General features: G+C 40.1%; 1 protein-coding gene across 1 annotated transcript; it reads left to right on the top strand.

Moving 5' to 3' along the window:
• Nucleotides 1-6809: 6809 nt before the first annotated feature.
• LOC6596323 lies at nucleotides 6810-8069 on the top strand. Its single transcript, XM_002021425.2, has 2 exons — nucleotides 6810-7292; nucleotides 7351-8069. Exons 1-2 carry the CDS (start codon nucleotides 7094-7096, stop codon nucleotides 7722-7724), a joined length of 573 nt encoding a protein of 190 aa, XP_002021461.2. The 5' UTR covers nucleotides 6810-7093; the 3' UTR covers nucleotides 7725-8069.
• Nucleotides 8070-15790: the final 7721 nt, after the last annotated feature.

The following is a 15790-nucleotide window of genomic DNA, read 5'->3' as shown; positions in this document are numbered from 1 at the left end:
CCTGTATTTGCGGACATTGTTGTGACTGGCACTTGGAACGTGAGAATTGTATGGGCATTCCGGAATACCAGCTAATCAATAAGGAAATTCTATAATTACCAGTGCCTTGAATAGATTCCTTATATTCCTTCTCAAGATTCCATCCTTATTCCGAACTGCATATCTTGATAGTAGCTTACGTTTCCAATTACCACCATTAGCTAGGTGAAAATTCAGTTTGAGAAACCATTTTCCTGTCCCGCTGTCCCGGCTCACATGAGTGGGCGGTGTTTTGTGTGGATGCGGTCTCACCTGGCGACAAGGTGTTGGCTTTCATCTGGATTTTAGTTACCGCGCCGAGCCGCAACGAGCTCATCACATGTCTCCTTCACCCGACGGCACTCCACGGTGGCAGATTAGACCGCCAGCACGTAGAGAGGACTTGGCATCCAGCCAGATGCTGCTACTCCAATCATATGTCAATTACATGCAGATTACCGGGGATTTGTGGCTCCTTTGTTCCGTCTTTTTACTTTGAGCCTAAGGATTATGAGTGCTTTGGAACCTCTGTATCTCCATCTATCTTTAGCTTTGAATATACATATACATACGTACATTTGGTCCTGTCAACAAGTCAATTGCCTAGCATAAATTACTCATACGCCATGCTATCATCCTAATTATCCAATGGGGACCACTTTAGCCTGGTCTCAATAAAAGTACATTTTCATGCGCAAGATAAAAAGGACACCCGTGAATGCGACCTTCGAAATGACTCAACATTCGTTATTCTTGGATCGATAAAATCTGCTAAATTTGTTGGTGACAAAGGAAGTGTTCCTGGAATAATGAGACACAATTTATTAAATTGTAAACAGAAATTCATGAGAAAAAGTATTTTTGGATTTCCATAGTTTTCTACAATTGAGGAGTTTGTCGGTACTGTACACATCGCTTTCAAAATGTATTCCAATTACCATATATTTTAATGGATCAACGCTTCTAGCAATATTGGCAGCAGACAGCGCTGGCACGCTTACAATGAAAAAATATTCAATGTACATAGTCGTATAAATTTCACAGAATATAGCCAGCAACAGTTGGCTTAAATGGAGCTGATCCATGTCAATATCCGCTAGCGGAAAGTTGCCAAGTTTTTTGCGCTTTCCTTTTAAAGTATGGATAAATATGTGCTCCAATAAATATATTATATTCCATACTCGTACACCTCTTTTGCGATGGTGCTGGTGGCGGCCCACCTGCTGGCTGCCGGCAAATGTAAATAAGCATAAAATCAAATTTTCCTTTAGCTCCCTGCGTGTTTCCCCTACTCTTTGGGGTTTTCTCTGTTTTTGGAGTTGCTTCTCATGTCTTGTCAGTTCTTTTCGGGAGGCGCTGTCAGACCCTCTCAAAGATTTGAAATCAACGCCGGCAGCAAAGGGCGGTGGGCAGGTGGGCACTTGATGCCACTGCTCCTTTGATCTGCTACACGTTCATTTGCCCTGACAGCCGAAATCTCACTGAAATTTATCCAATTTGCGTCGCCCCATCACGTGTGTAGGTTGGCTTCAACCTTAAAGCGGATGTGGCACATTGCGCAAGGGTTTATGATTGGGACACGACATTTGCGGCCAATCTGAATTACATAATCACTTGTGTCGGGCAAAACAAAAACTAGCACAGACCACAACTCGCATATGTTACACATTTCAAACATAATTTACATATTTGTTTTGACAAAAAATGGGTTTCGAGCAAGTTGGGAAGTTCGCTTGCAAAATTGTCCTTGAATTTTAAAACTCAACCTAGAAGACAGCTTTGATGGGTAAAATAGTCGGGTTTAAAAGCTAAATGGATTTATTCTTACTACCTGCAAAGAAATATTTAGAAACGATATTTTCAAGCTTCCATTGCTTGTACAGCAGCAGCAATAGGAAAAAACTCAAATGACATGAATTCTGTCGGTTCTGCTTGAGTTGAACGGATGCCGAGGAACATTAAACTGCGGGAAAAACAAAAGATAACTGGATAAGATAAGCAAGCGGGCCACCTTTTTGGGGTGTCGCCAGTCAAGGACACTTTCGTCTGTCAAAGATTATCAGTTTTACTTTCAATTATTCTGATGGCAAAGGGAATGTCACCCCTCGAGTCCGCCCTTCAAATTACGGCTTGTCCTTGAACAGAGGATGGGGTGGGGATCAAACGAAAATGAGGAAATGGAAAAACTTGACCATATGGATGGCCTTTTGGATACCCTTACAGATCCATTGTTTCTAATGAGTACACACAAGTGTTTCGATTGTTTTTGTAAATGTAGAAAATTGTCTAGAAAAATAAGCTCCTGCTCCAAGTTTCTGTCAGATTGTCTGTCAGGCATTATTCCGTGGTGGCAAACCTCTTCTTATAATCGTAATAAAGTATTCTCTGAAAGGGTGTTTCAAAAGGGAAGCGTATATAAATTTGGTTTTTCCTTTTCTGAGCTTATCTACATTTCTACAACACTGTGGTTCGGGTGTTGGTTTTATGGTCAATTTTAGATTTTATATTTATTCAGCTTCGCTTTGTTATTGTTTTTTCTTCTCTTTCATCCTCGCAGTCTTTTTCCCCGTGCAATTGAGTTTAATCGCGGTTTTATTTTTGCATTTTCTTCCATTTTCCGTTTGATTTTATCCGCTGCTTCAACAACTTGTTTGCTTTCACCTTTCCCCACTTTTTTTCAGTTTTATTGGTGAGATTTAAAATCGAGTGGGGTTTTCTGTTCTGCTCTTGCTTAGGGCATTGAATAGAATAATTTGTTGTTCTTCGTTTTGGCATAGAGCATATGTCAGTGAGAGTTCACTGATTCCACTCTCGAGTGTAAAAACAATTTTTTCATTTTTCAACCCTTCAGAAACTAAGGTTTAATATGCAAACATTGACAGTTAATTTTACATGGCGATAGCCGCACCCAATGCCAGGTGTCGGGAACCTACAATCAAGTACAGTGAACGTAACGATGATATTATGACTGTAGGTATGGCTATGTCATTTATGACGGTCTAATATAGTAATAAACCCTTCACCATTCTTTTGAACAGATTCCCATGCGAAATGTTGCAATAAATTTGATGTTAGAACATAATTCTTGTACTGTGTTAACGGGGCGTATATTTATTCCGAGTACACGATTAAAAAAGTAAACCGCACGTGGAATACTTTCCGGAATGAAATCAATGGGCTAAATTTGGATTAGGGTATGCTAAAACATTTTTAATAAAGAACAAACGAAATATATTTCATTTATATCCTATATTTGATCCTATATTTTGCGATTTAAAGAACCGCATTCAATTGAATATCATTCTACATGGAATTGGGAACATTTGCATAAAAGGGTCTCTACAATTTTAATTACAATAGCCGAATATTCTGTTGCATTTTGAAAAGGACTGTAGATTACCAAATTAGCTGAACATTAAAATTTACATATTATTTATTGTTTTTACGCTTCCCCACATTTTTAATATGACTTCCAATTTAATGGAAATTAGATTACTCAAAAATCCTTCATTTCGATTTTGTTAGCTTTTTATGGCTAAAGAAACATTAATTTGCATTTTAATGATTTAATTTTCCAAATGGATTTCAATCAGTGGGAAATAGTCAAACTTAATGGCTTCCTTTTAGCCAACCACAAAAACAGTATTATGCGAAGGTTCTCGAAATTTTTTAGTATGTTTTGCTATTTACATATGAATGTGCTGGTGTACATATAAATCTTTTATACTGAAACATTCGCTAACATGCAAAAGGTTCAGATAAATTTCAATTTAGGCCCATCCATTGTCTACGTGATGCGACCCTTCCATCAAATATCCATCACTCAATTGCATGGTTTCGCTATCATATCTCCATGGGGTCACGAAGATACAAAAGTAATCCTATACTACCCTTAAACAAAAGCGTATTGTCATCCCGCTTTTGTGTTAATATTTTATCTCTGTCGTTGCTACATTTATCTAGGGAAAAAAATTCCTGCGAAAAATTGCCACCGAAATGAATTATTTCGCTTGAATTTTTTGTGTATCTCTGAACTTGGAGTTGTTGATTTTTCATACATTTTCGCTTGAGCCAAGCAACTAGTTTAGCTTTCCTTTGGTGGATTGATGGAAGTGGATTTTCTAGTATAGTATTCTAGTATTTCTAGTATTTTCATCAGTACTTTTTCTCTGCTCCAGCACGGGACACCAACTGTTGACGTCGTCCTTAAAAAGGTTAATTGTGTCGCTCTAATGTCTTTGGCCAACCATGTGCGTGGATTACGTGTTTCGTTTGCCAAAGCAGCCGACCGTGGAGGATAACAGCCACATAAGATTTGCAAGGAACACGTTTTGCTTTTCCTTTTTTTTTCAAGACAGGAAAATGCTTTCGATCTACGTGATGCTCGTCCCTCTTCGGTGTCAATGCTACCCCTAATGGGGAGTAAATGGTTTTATGTCTATTTAATTTTTGATGCAGCTTAAACAGTTTTTAGCGTGAAAAATGCTTTACAGATTTTAAGTTATACCTATATTTGAATTTGAGTGATGCGTTTGTTTAAAATTTCAAAGGAAAAAGTCTATAAGACAGTTTTAAAATCTGGGATACGAAAAAAGTAAACAGATTAATCCGCAAAGACGCTCCTTAGGAAATTATGACAAAGGATGACTTTGTAGAATGTTAATGCAATTTTCATGTTTTTTACGAATGCATGTGCATTGTACTTAATTTACAATTCTAGTTACTTTTTGTTTGAGATTCAAATAAATATGGTGGCTTCTTGCTTTTCACAATTCTGTTGCACGCAATTAGTTTTGCTTTTATATTTGGGGTAACAAGACCTGTTCTAGTTTTATGAGTGAAAACTGCTGTACTGTTCCCTAGACATGCTATAAGAGGTCACCACATCGCTCACTTTCCATGTTGTAATCAAGATTCGCATTCGTCAGCTGCCTTAAATTTTGTATTTCCTCTCGAAGCACTTGACTGTCGTCGCCTCGTGTCGCCGCCATGGAAATGTCATTTCCGTCACGCCGAGGCGCCAGGAAGAAGACCAGCGTCAAACAGCAACACAAAACGCTTCCACGACATCGTCGGCGTCCGACATTGTCCTTGGCGCTTCCGCGTCATTTGCATTTACAACTTTAGGGTTTCTCTGTTTTTTTTTCCCATGCTGCTCCTCTGTACACCAGTTGACATCTGGCTCTGTCGCCATGTTGATGATGGCTTCATAAAAACTGCTATCGACTGCAATTGTTTTCCTACTGATTTATAAATGTTGACAATCGAGGATGTCGGCTAACAACGGACGTCTCATATTCATTAAACCCATTTTAATGGAGTCCCGTGACTCATTTTGAGAGTAAACTGAAATCACATTTACGAGTTCATTAAGTTTTAATGCTGCATGGTTTGTATCCTTCTGGATTTTCTTTTCAATGCGCTAATTAAGTTTCCATTTACTGCTTTTCGTTTCCTTATCCTTCCACCTGTAATTACCTCAATTCCCTCGCTAATTTGCTAATTGCACTTTCCGTTTTATTTTGGTGTGAAATCGGGTTTGAGTGAGGCTTAAATGAGTTTTTAATTCACACAAAATGTGTAAAAGTCAATAGAGCGATTTGGAGGGTATTTAAACAGATATATTTATTTATTTATATTCTCTTAGATTGTTTTCGAGTTTGAGAGTGTCCATTTGGTGGGGAAAATATGCTTGTTTATTAAATATTATGAAAGCTTTCCTCAATCGAAAAGAAAAACAAATTGAATGGTCATGGCTTTTCCATTTCAAGCGTCTGGGGTCTTATTTTCCTGGTAATTGCATCTGAAATGCGCATACGTTTTTGCAGAGTCACCTCATGACGTCATACAACAAAAAATTTAAATGGCGGATTTCAGAGGCGGACTAACAGCTGGATTTTTTGTAATCTTCAATCGATTGGTTGTGACCTCACAATAGTTTTGTCAGATCTGTAAAAAATATCGTATCGGTCAGATTGTGGCGCAGTTCTTCGTTTATTTTTTATTAACTTATTTATTTCACGTCTTTTCTCTCTTCTTGTCGATCGTCAAAATCATCCTCAGACTTATCGCAGTATCATATCGCACAATAATATCGCATGGAACTTATCGCAGTATAATATCGCAGAATAATATCGCATAAAACTTATCGCAGTATCATATCGCAGATTCGGTTAGGGTTAATATCGGTAAGGGCTAATATGGGGTTGGTTAGGGTTAATATGTGTTGCCTTACAAGATATATATTTTTTGGAAAAATACACAGGCCGAAATATTTTTCGTTATATGTAAACGGACAATAGCATTGCCAAAAATATCAATTTTGAATAGTTTGATCTTATTTCGAGCTCTGGAGAATCTTAAAATATTAAACATCGATAGGCAAAAACTGTGTCAATATCGATTGTGAAAAGCTGCAACCAGTCCGCGGCTATCTGTCTCGGCCCTTGAAAAATTTAGAGTTCGTACCGTTTGCACCATTTCGCATAAAGACACGCCCGAGAACTTTGTTGTGTGGACTCCCCAAAGAGAGGGGGGCCCCTTGGGGGCCACCCAAGGCGATCAAATTGAGTCTCGAGTCCGTGGCCGCAAAGGCATCGATAGAGCCGTCGGGCAGCGGGGTGCTGCTTCCAAAATTGCAAGTCACTCGCGACGGAACCGTCCACAAAATTCAAGCAACTAAACGGAAAATACTATACAATAAGCGCCGCAACATTCTACGGCAAGTGCTGGAGCAATTAATTGATTTTTGAGTTTATTTGTAATTGAAAATCGTTTTCCGATCAGGCTCCGTCGGCTGCAGCAATTTTCCCTCTAAAGCTGGTACCGGTTCAGACGGCCAGACAGATGCCGCCCGTGAAGGAGGAAGAGCTAAAGTCGTTTGCGGTTGACTTTGATAACAAGGATGAAGCGCCAGCTGTGCGGCCTTTAGCACCCCTAATGCGGTGTCGTTCGGCGACGCCACCACCGCTGGCCAGCAGCCAAAGCAGATGCCCAATCTTGATGATGCCGATCGCCGGTCGTGCGGGCGGCACAGGAGCCACCAAATCGAGCTGTAGGGTCGCTCTAGAAGGAGATGGACACCCAGCTGAAGGCGGAAATATTGCCGGACAGTCCGGAGCAGAAGGCTCTGGTCAAGGAGATGAAGCGAGTTGAGCTTCAGTTGCAGAATCTGGACAGAAAGACCCTGAAGAACAAGAACGAGAATGTTGCGCAACATCAGCCTGCCTCACCAAGATGGAGCAGAATAACACCAACATTCAAATGCCTCACTCGTAAGTCAGCGCTAGACAAGGTCCCCGTTCAAGTCTAAGCTCATGATTATTTTTTCAGAGCCTTGGGTCTCCGCCAAGCGCCGCGGCGCTGTCGTAACTGCTTGCCGAGGATCCATCCATGATCCGATCCGGGCAATCAGTCGTCGGGCGTTCAGAACGCCTTTATTCTTCATTATTGATCATTTATTATATATTCCAAAATATGTTTCTCAGCCATTTAGTGGATCCTTGCGCCCTTCCGTCACGTATTCATTCTGCATGAGTACTTTTGCTGCGAGTCCAATCACGATCGCAGTCACGGAAAAGCAAAAGATGATCTGCGGCTTTGAGCCTCATTCCTTTCTCTCCTTTGAGCTGGTCTCGTATTTCGTGGCGCAACTCGGGTACCAGCTAGATCCATATTCGGTTGTGGATCTATCCATATGGAGCTGATTCCCAAGCTACGCGACGGGATGCGAGAGGAGCTCAAAGTCAAGATAAAGGAAAGAGGAACAAAGCCACAAATCATCTAGTGCTTTTTCCTGGCAGGGATCGAGGCTGGATTCGCGGCGACAGTACTTCTTCAGAATCAGTACGTGACGGAAGTGGATCTAGATTCCAAACCGAATTAAGATCTAGATCCAAAACCAAATATATGGATCTAGATCCATGTTCGCTTTTGGATCTAGATCCTCATTTAATCCCACCCACTGATTATTTTTTTGTTTCTTGTATTTGGAAATGTCATGCCTCTGCCATTTATGGGTCTAAAATGTTTTAGTTCTGAATAAAGGTCTGCCTGGTACAAAAAGATCTCGACCGAAAAATTCAATTTTTTGAAGGAATGTTTATCCTCTAGACAGGGACAGGTCTTGGGCACATCTCCTGCCACATTTCTCCCCCAAGGTAACCGGCAATGGAGTTTTTGGCCGGCTGACAGCGAATGGACCAGGTTAAGTAAAGTAGTGGGCATTGGTATGGTATGCCGGTCGATGCCGTTGCGTTTACTCAGGATCGCGGTCAACGGTGGAGTCAGTCCAGAAGCATCTTTAAACCATTTCAGTATCCATGTGAAGATCTTTTCGGACTCGGTTGGCCCCTAGACTGCGGTACACAGTTCTGGCCGTGGTAGTGATTGCGCGTACGTACACTGTTGTGGCTGCTGGGTACTGTATATCCGATCTGAGGCTGATGACTGGCCAGGAATTCCACCATCCGTTGCCATCCGTGGGGAACTGCAGCAGACAGAGCAGGTCTGCGCTGTACAGACTCTGGATATGTTAGGTTGGCTCTGCAGATTGCAGAGGACGGATGGAAGTACACACCCCAGTTCGAAGATCAACAAGACATTGTTCGCAGCAGCGTGCCAAGACATGAAATTGCTACCTGTATCCGAAATGCGCATACGTCACGTGTGACGCCCATGAGAGAAGAGACGAAAAAGATGGAGAAAAAGTTGGTTGCTGATAGTTAATATATTAACTCCATAATTGAACTGTGATAATTTTAAATTAAAATATGGAGGTCAACAAGGTCAATTGGTTGTTTTTCTGTTACCTGATTACCATGCGGCTCACGTGTTCATCGGATATATCTGATAAGGCGATAATTCATTCGATTTATTTACCTCAAATTGCTCGTGGCAGTGCAAAAAGCGAACAATGATAAATAATTGGCTATAAGGATTTGATCCGACAGATTAGCTCCTGGAAATATTCAATTGATGAAGACCTATCATTGAAGGGTTCAATGTACTTTTTTCTAATTGGCAGTCAAACAATAATTGCCCTGCAGCTATTTAATTTCGACTGCAAATAACCAAACTGTAATTTTCTTTGAAATTTTCCAACTGGAAATGCCACACCAGACTGCGAACAAACCTGAAAAGCAAAAGAAACACCAACAAATCCCAGACCAGAGAAATCTCTGCCAAAAAAGCAAAAACCCAACCGCTTTCTGGGTTTTGGTTTTGGTTTTGGTTTTGTTTGGTTTGGTTTGTTCGACTCTTTTGGCCAAGATTGGCCAAGGAAATATTTCTTTTGTCTCTGTGTTGTTCGCCTGTGGACTCTTCAGGGAGAAGGACTAACTGAGTTTGTTTGTGGAAAGTAGAGCTAATAAAATGGTTTCAAAGTAAGGAGGAAGCAAACCCTATTTGTAAAATTATAATTGTGAAATTAGTCGATATTGCGAGCATCTAGATTACCGAATTTCCCAAATATCCCCTGCCAAAGAGAGGTCAATTCATTCGAACTCCCTTAACTTAATTGAACTATCGCAACTATTTACAGAGCCATGTGCCATGGACGACTTTACACTTTAAAATATTTTTGAGGTCATGGCGATAAATATATTGCTTTCCCATAGCATATGGTGCCGTTACCATCCCGTCCAACCAAGGCAGTTGCTAACATACAACCTTCTGGAGATTTTGCCAGCTCTCCTCGATTCCTATCTGTGTATAATTTGAGCGACAAACTTCGTCATGCGAGCTCTGGCAGTCAGTAAAGCTTCTACCAGCTGCGGTACTGCCGCAAAATAGAACCAGGACGAGGACCTGGACTAGAACTGGGACCCTCGGTGAGACCGCCGACCACCAGCTGATAAATTTTCAAATTTGCATGCTAATGGAAGGCATGGAACTGTTGCTGCAAAGTTTTTAACTTTTGCTGGTGGATGGGTATTCTGGTAAACTGCTCTACAGTCGGAGATAGACTCTTTCGTGTCTAGATAGAACGTTCAAAGAGGTATATCTCAGGACCCGAAACATTGCCGCGGGCATTTTGAGGGCCACATCAGTGGCACAATCCATGAAACAGAATCACTGTGGTCCCGCGCTGGATATTTTCTTACCTTTCAAAACAGACTACTTGCTGATGAAAGTGTCAGATGTGTAGGAAATAGGCCACCAGAGTAGACGCCACTCTTATTAGCCCACTCTGCGTACGAAACCTTTAGGAGGAGTGTAAAGAGATGTCAAACACTTTTGGCAACATTTCGTGGATTTGTTTGTCATTCTGGTCGTAAATTCTATTGGAACTAAGAACTTCATAGCCCCTTCATGGAAGATTGTAGCCCCATTAATAGTACCTCTTTAATTGGTGCATTAAAATATTTGATAATGTCCCCCCTTTTTGCAGCGACAATTTTGCATTTAGCCGACCAAGTATACTCTAAAAGGGATTTGAAGAGGCAACGGCCTATGCGCTGAATGTTTCATGCCCTCATTGAATGAGTCAACCGTTCATGCATTTACTTTGGCCTCCATTCGCCACTGTAGTGCCTCTCCAGGACGCATCCATTCAGATGGTATTCTATTTGAGTTTCACTCGGAATGCATTCATGCATTCCAATCCATGACGAGACTTTTTATCTGCAGACTTTGTATGCATTTAAAGGCAGGTGCCGTACAAATTTTCCGGACATTGTGATTTTTCCTAATTTGTATTATCCGCGCGGAACTTGGGATATAAAACGTTAATTTTCTTAGTGAACGCGGGTCCAAAGTGATGCAGCTGACAGGGGAGGAGAAAAATGAAGAATTATAATTTAAACAATTATTCAACCCACGAAATGCCACGTCAGTTGAGTAGGAAAGCAGGTGGAGTTGGTTTATTTAGTTTTGCGTGAAATATTTGTAATAAAAAAAACGAAAGAAATAAAGAAAGAGCAGAAAGAATGGCCCTACAGAAACAGACCGCGCTTGGAAGCAGATGTTTACTTGCTCCAACATTTTGTTGTCCAATTCGTCAGAAAGTCGAAATTTAGCTGAATCGAACTGAATTTTTGATTGATTGATGATGGAATTATTGGCTACTAATATAATCGGGACTTAACACTGTAACATCGGCTGGTTTAAGGATGCTGCAGAAGGTCCACCTTTCTGTCTACCGTCTACTAACTTAAATTCAAATATTCGATTAGTTGTTGAGCACAGGTCTGTAAGAACCTTTTGGTTCTATATTTATTGGCAAGCGAAAATATTTTAGCGTCAGACAAACAGCGGGATGCAGTACTTCAAGGAACTTCAGGTCTAAGACCTGGGCCACTCTGCTGTTCGAGGGAAAAGTTTTGGTACTCAGCTGCTTTCTTGAGCAAAGCGCTTCACTTTCAGTGCAATCCCCTGCATGACTGCCCTGCATGACAGGAGATGGCGCCCTACGTGCAGAGAAATTTCACATGAGCGAGTTGCAATTTGTGCATACTGCCAGGAGGTGCAAAATCAATGCCAACAAATCTGTACAATCAACCTGGGAGAGGGAAATGCGCCGGAGAAATTCCCGCAGAGAAAATAATTGCAAATTGAGAAACGGCGTTAAGGGATATCTTAAGCAGGGAATCTACATATCTATACATATTTTTAAAGGAAAAACTCTCTTCAGAGAAGCGTCTGGCGGGGTCTTTATATTAGGCAATGATAGTTTGATGTCAGCATGGATACATTTTATTCAGTTTTGTATTTCCATTCACGTTGGAGAAATAAAACAAAAATAATCTTTCGTCACGCCGAATAACAAAACCCCTATACGGCAATTTCTCTCTACTGGACTCCACATGAGTTGGGAAATGGGTTGGAAACCGCCTGACTTGGGGATCACGGACACAGTTGTTTTACATTTCTGCATCATTAGATGGAGAGGATGTGGTGCAGTGGCAGTGGTACTTAGATGTGTGGCAGTAAGCAGTCAGTCGGGCGATATAACAAAACAGAAGGGACGAAGAATACGCCAAAGGAAATGGCTAGAGTCTAAGTGGATCAATTTCTAGGCTGTGAAGCAATAAGCAGACAACACACTTGGCTTTGAAGCTGCCACAATAATAACATCTTATCTGAAAAGCTTTCGTTGAAATAACTTCTCCTGTAGTAAATTATTATGGCCGCATAAATTGTTAAAAAGAGAATAAATCTCGCACAGCAGGCAACGACGGCTTTAAAGGTCACACCCTCACACCCGCCGCACGACAAATAAAAATGTAATAAATATTATATGCTTTATATATATATTTTTATAAAATTCCCTAATGCAATTGCACAAACAGCTCTGGGCACCGCAATGCGGACGGCAAACAGCTTTCGCAGTGTAATGGTCTGTAATGGTTTTTTGGGATGGGATGGAGAGGACTTTTACTTGTGACCTTCTCGAGTGCTGCTAGTCGGAATTTAGGTCTGGATTGCTTTAGAGATGGAATGAAAGTGCAGGACCTTCTTATGTTTATCCAGCTCTTAGAAGTTTCATAAACGAATTCCGAGTTAAACGACAATGTTCACCCAAACAAGACTCTCGTTTAGCTCTAACTAAGTTACTACCCAATTTAACAACTCAATCATAGCTCTGATGGAGCCCAGAGATATTAATAATGATGGAGATCTCAGACTATATTAAATTCATGTTTGATTGGCATGGTATAGCTCTAACAGCTCTGGCATGGACAGCTCTGGACAATTATTAATGTCCGCGTGTGCAATAAATAAATATGAACAAAAAGCGAACTCATTAACGAGTGACAATTGAGTTAACGATGAGTCAGAGATGAAAACGATTAATCGCATAAATGCATTTCTCTCTGGACTTAATGCTTCACGATGGAAAATGAAACGAAATAGCGAAAGCCAGAAATTAAACAAATGACTGGGAATACCTGCATATTTAGTCCTACTTAATTTTATCTTACTCACATTCGGCAAATTGTAGTGTGTTCGCTTGAAAAATCGCAAACTATAAAATGTCTTTGTGGACTTCGACTACAAAAACCTGAGGTGAAACGACAGAAAATTAAATATGCTATGTTACAAATAATTAATTTTCATTGCACTTAACTTAAATTCCCCTCTGCTCGCAAAATCCTAAATTTAAAAAAAAACATAAAAATACCCTTTATTTTTAGAACTAATCTTAATCGAAGCAGTTTTAGAGTCTTTAAATTTGCGGCAAATGTCTGCAATCTGCAGGGGAGCGCATCTGTCATGCGAGTCGTATGAGTAATGCAATCAGAAATTTGCTGTGCAGCGAACTAATTCGCATTTTATACCCGAAAAGGCAGTTTCAATTAGTAGATATTGCCAGCGGTAGAAATGTTGGTGGTGCTGCTGCCGGTTAGTCTTTCAATGTGGTTTCATTAGTGGCCAAGTTAATGGATGCCTGCTCTAACCGAGTATTTCCTCCGACTGCCTTCATTTCAGCGGTTTACTTTTCGATGCTGTGCAAAACTTTCCAGCTGCTCACATTTTTTCTTTAAATCTTTTTCGTTTTTCTGTATGAACTTTTCCGTTTTATCTTGTGTTTGGTTTCTTTGGTTTTTGCACAGTGTGTCTGTATCTTTGTTGCGTATAAATGGCCGACAATTAGTTTAATTGTTTTCCTTATTTTTTTTTGTTTTTACTTTCTTCCACTTTCATTGCACTCTTCTCTGTTGTTATTGGCGTTCATTGATGGCGTTCATTGATTAGTTGTGCAATTCTCTTGGAGCTGTCAATGCCTTTGTTTCATTTTGCTCCACGTATGTATGTGTTGTACTCTTTTTGAATGGCCATAAAATACAAAAGCGGTTAGGTTATAACTGCAGCCATTGTTGGGGCCAGCAATCCCATTCTATGCTGGAAAAATTAAAAAATATTCGTTGGGAAAATCCAAGATGGGCATCAATTTTCATATTGCTATTTTTGATTTTCGATTGTTTCCGGTTTGGGGTTTAGTGGCTATATTCTGGTTTCGGATTTTGATAGTTTTTAGATCCCCATACGTCGATTAGATAAATTTGTACTTAAAGAGCAATATATGAAGATTTAAATTTAAGTACTTTTTTTACAGCTTACCCATAAAAACAGCATATCGACCAAATAAAACTACTTCGCTTTTCCTCCTTGAAGCTGAAATGCACACAGCACATGTGATGCTGGGTCTGGAACGAAAGACAAAGTAGATTTGATTTAAATTGATGATGCTTTCCTGGAGTTTCTGTTTGCTAGGGGACAGCTGAAAAATGTCATAAATCTTTGTCACCTCTTTGAGAGAGTAAAAACACAACTGAAAGGCTCATATAATACTTTTGCAAATGTCACTACAATTTCATAATATGTATTCAGCTGATTAAATAAAAAATAAATCTATTATATATATTAGACCCAACAATCTGTCGACAAAATATCTTTAAATATGCAAATATTTGGCAGAGTAACTGTAATTCCAACAATCGCTGGAAAATTAAACATTCAGAAAATTATAGAGGGTCTCATATTGCAATATTTTAGAGTCAACATTCCCAGTGCTTGTAGCAGATACACAGATTTCCATAATTTGTGGTGTTTTTGTGCTGGATTTTGTGGTTTATTTTCAGCCAAGTGCCAGAGGGCAGTATTGCATTCATTGCATTAAATGAAAATTTGCCAGCGTTACAGGCGCACCCCAAACTCTGGGCCCAATCCAATTTAAGTTTCCCCCAGCAAAAGGAAATGTTGCGCCAGACAAAATGTTGTGACAAGAACCGCTGTTTGGCGGAGAACTGCTCTTAAATCTGTGAATGTTTTGACTTGTTTTTATTTAATTTCCACTTAAAAAGAAATTAATTTCCGGCATTGCGAATAAAAAATAGGAGTTGATGTGGCTCCTCTCTGAAGCTTCCTGTGAAAAGGAATTCATTTCAGCCACAGTCTAGTATCCACAATAATATGGGTACCATTTAAGATTTACCATTTAAATTAAAACCAAGCCCACGTACTCCCACGCCTCAGGGGAGTCGCTGCATGGATGGCGATAATGTATTCCAATTTCCTGCCAGAACTAAAACATTTTACTGTAAAATTCCGAGATTAATTGGGACGAGGATAGACTCTCTGGAGTTTCCTGTTTCCGGCTGCTGAAAGCATTTAAAGCGTGAATAGGAATCAATCAAACTGAATTACTAATCACATATGGACACTAGTTGCCAGTCGTTAACTTATTTCAATATGTATGAGGTATCTGCGGCACTCTGCTGGGGTAAAGGATTGGGAGGCTGCTTCGTTTTGTGTGGCAGCCAGGTCTAGTGACTGATTTCATTCAGAAAGCCACTTCAAAGGAATGATTAGCGGAGGCCAGGGCTAATTGTGAATCCAACTAAAGTTGCACAAACATTTCCACTGGGAAAGTTCCACGCCAGCATGCAACATTTTGTATCAAAAAGTCTGGAAAGTTTTTTGCAAATAATTGAAAATGTAATCCTTAATTTATATGCTTGATTAGAGAGTTCTGCGCTTGCCCTGATTTAATTAGATCTTGGCACTCTTCACATCAAATCCGAGGAAAATTACACATCTTGGCCGCCCCCGAAGCTAATTATAAAAGTTTCCCACCCAAAGGGAAAACTAAGACTTGGAACTAAGAAAGACTCGCTGCTGATTGATGGCCGAGCAGTTGAAATTTTCCAATTTATATGATGGGTTTTGTGGCGATGGAAAGCGCACACCGAGCAGCTGCTCCACGACACGGAAATTGCCTGGAAAATGTACGAAAAAAATAGAGTTAAACCAAATGGGAGTACACATT

The sequence above is a fragment of the Drosophila persimilis genome, unplaced genomic scaffold (assembly GCF_003286085.1).
Source record: "Drosophila persimilis strain 14011-0111.01,24,50 unplaced genomic scaffold, DperRS2 tig00000124-arrow-pilon, whole genome shotgun sequence".
NCBI lineage: Eukaryota > Metazoa > Arthropoda > Insecta > Diptera > Drosophilidae > Drosophila > Drosophila persimilis.
Note: the sequence above shows the minus strand (reverse complement) of the source record. Positions and strands in the feature narration are given on the sequence as shown.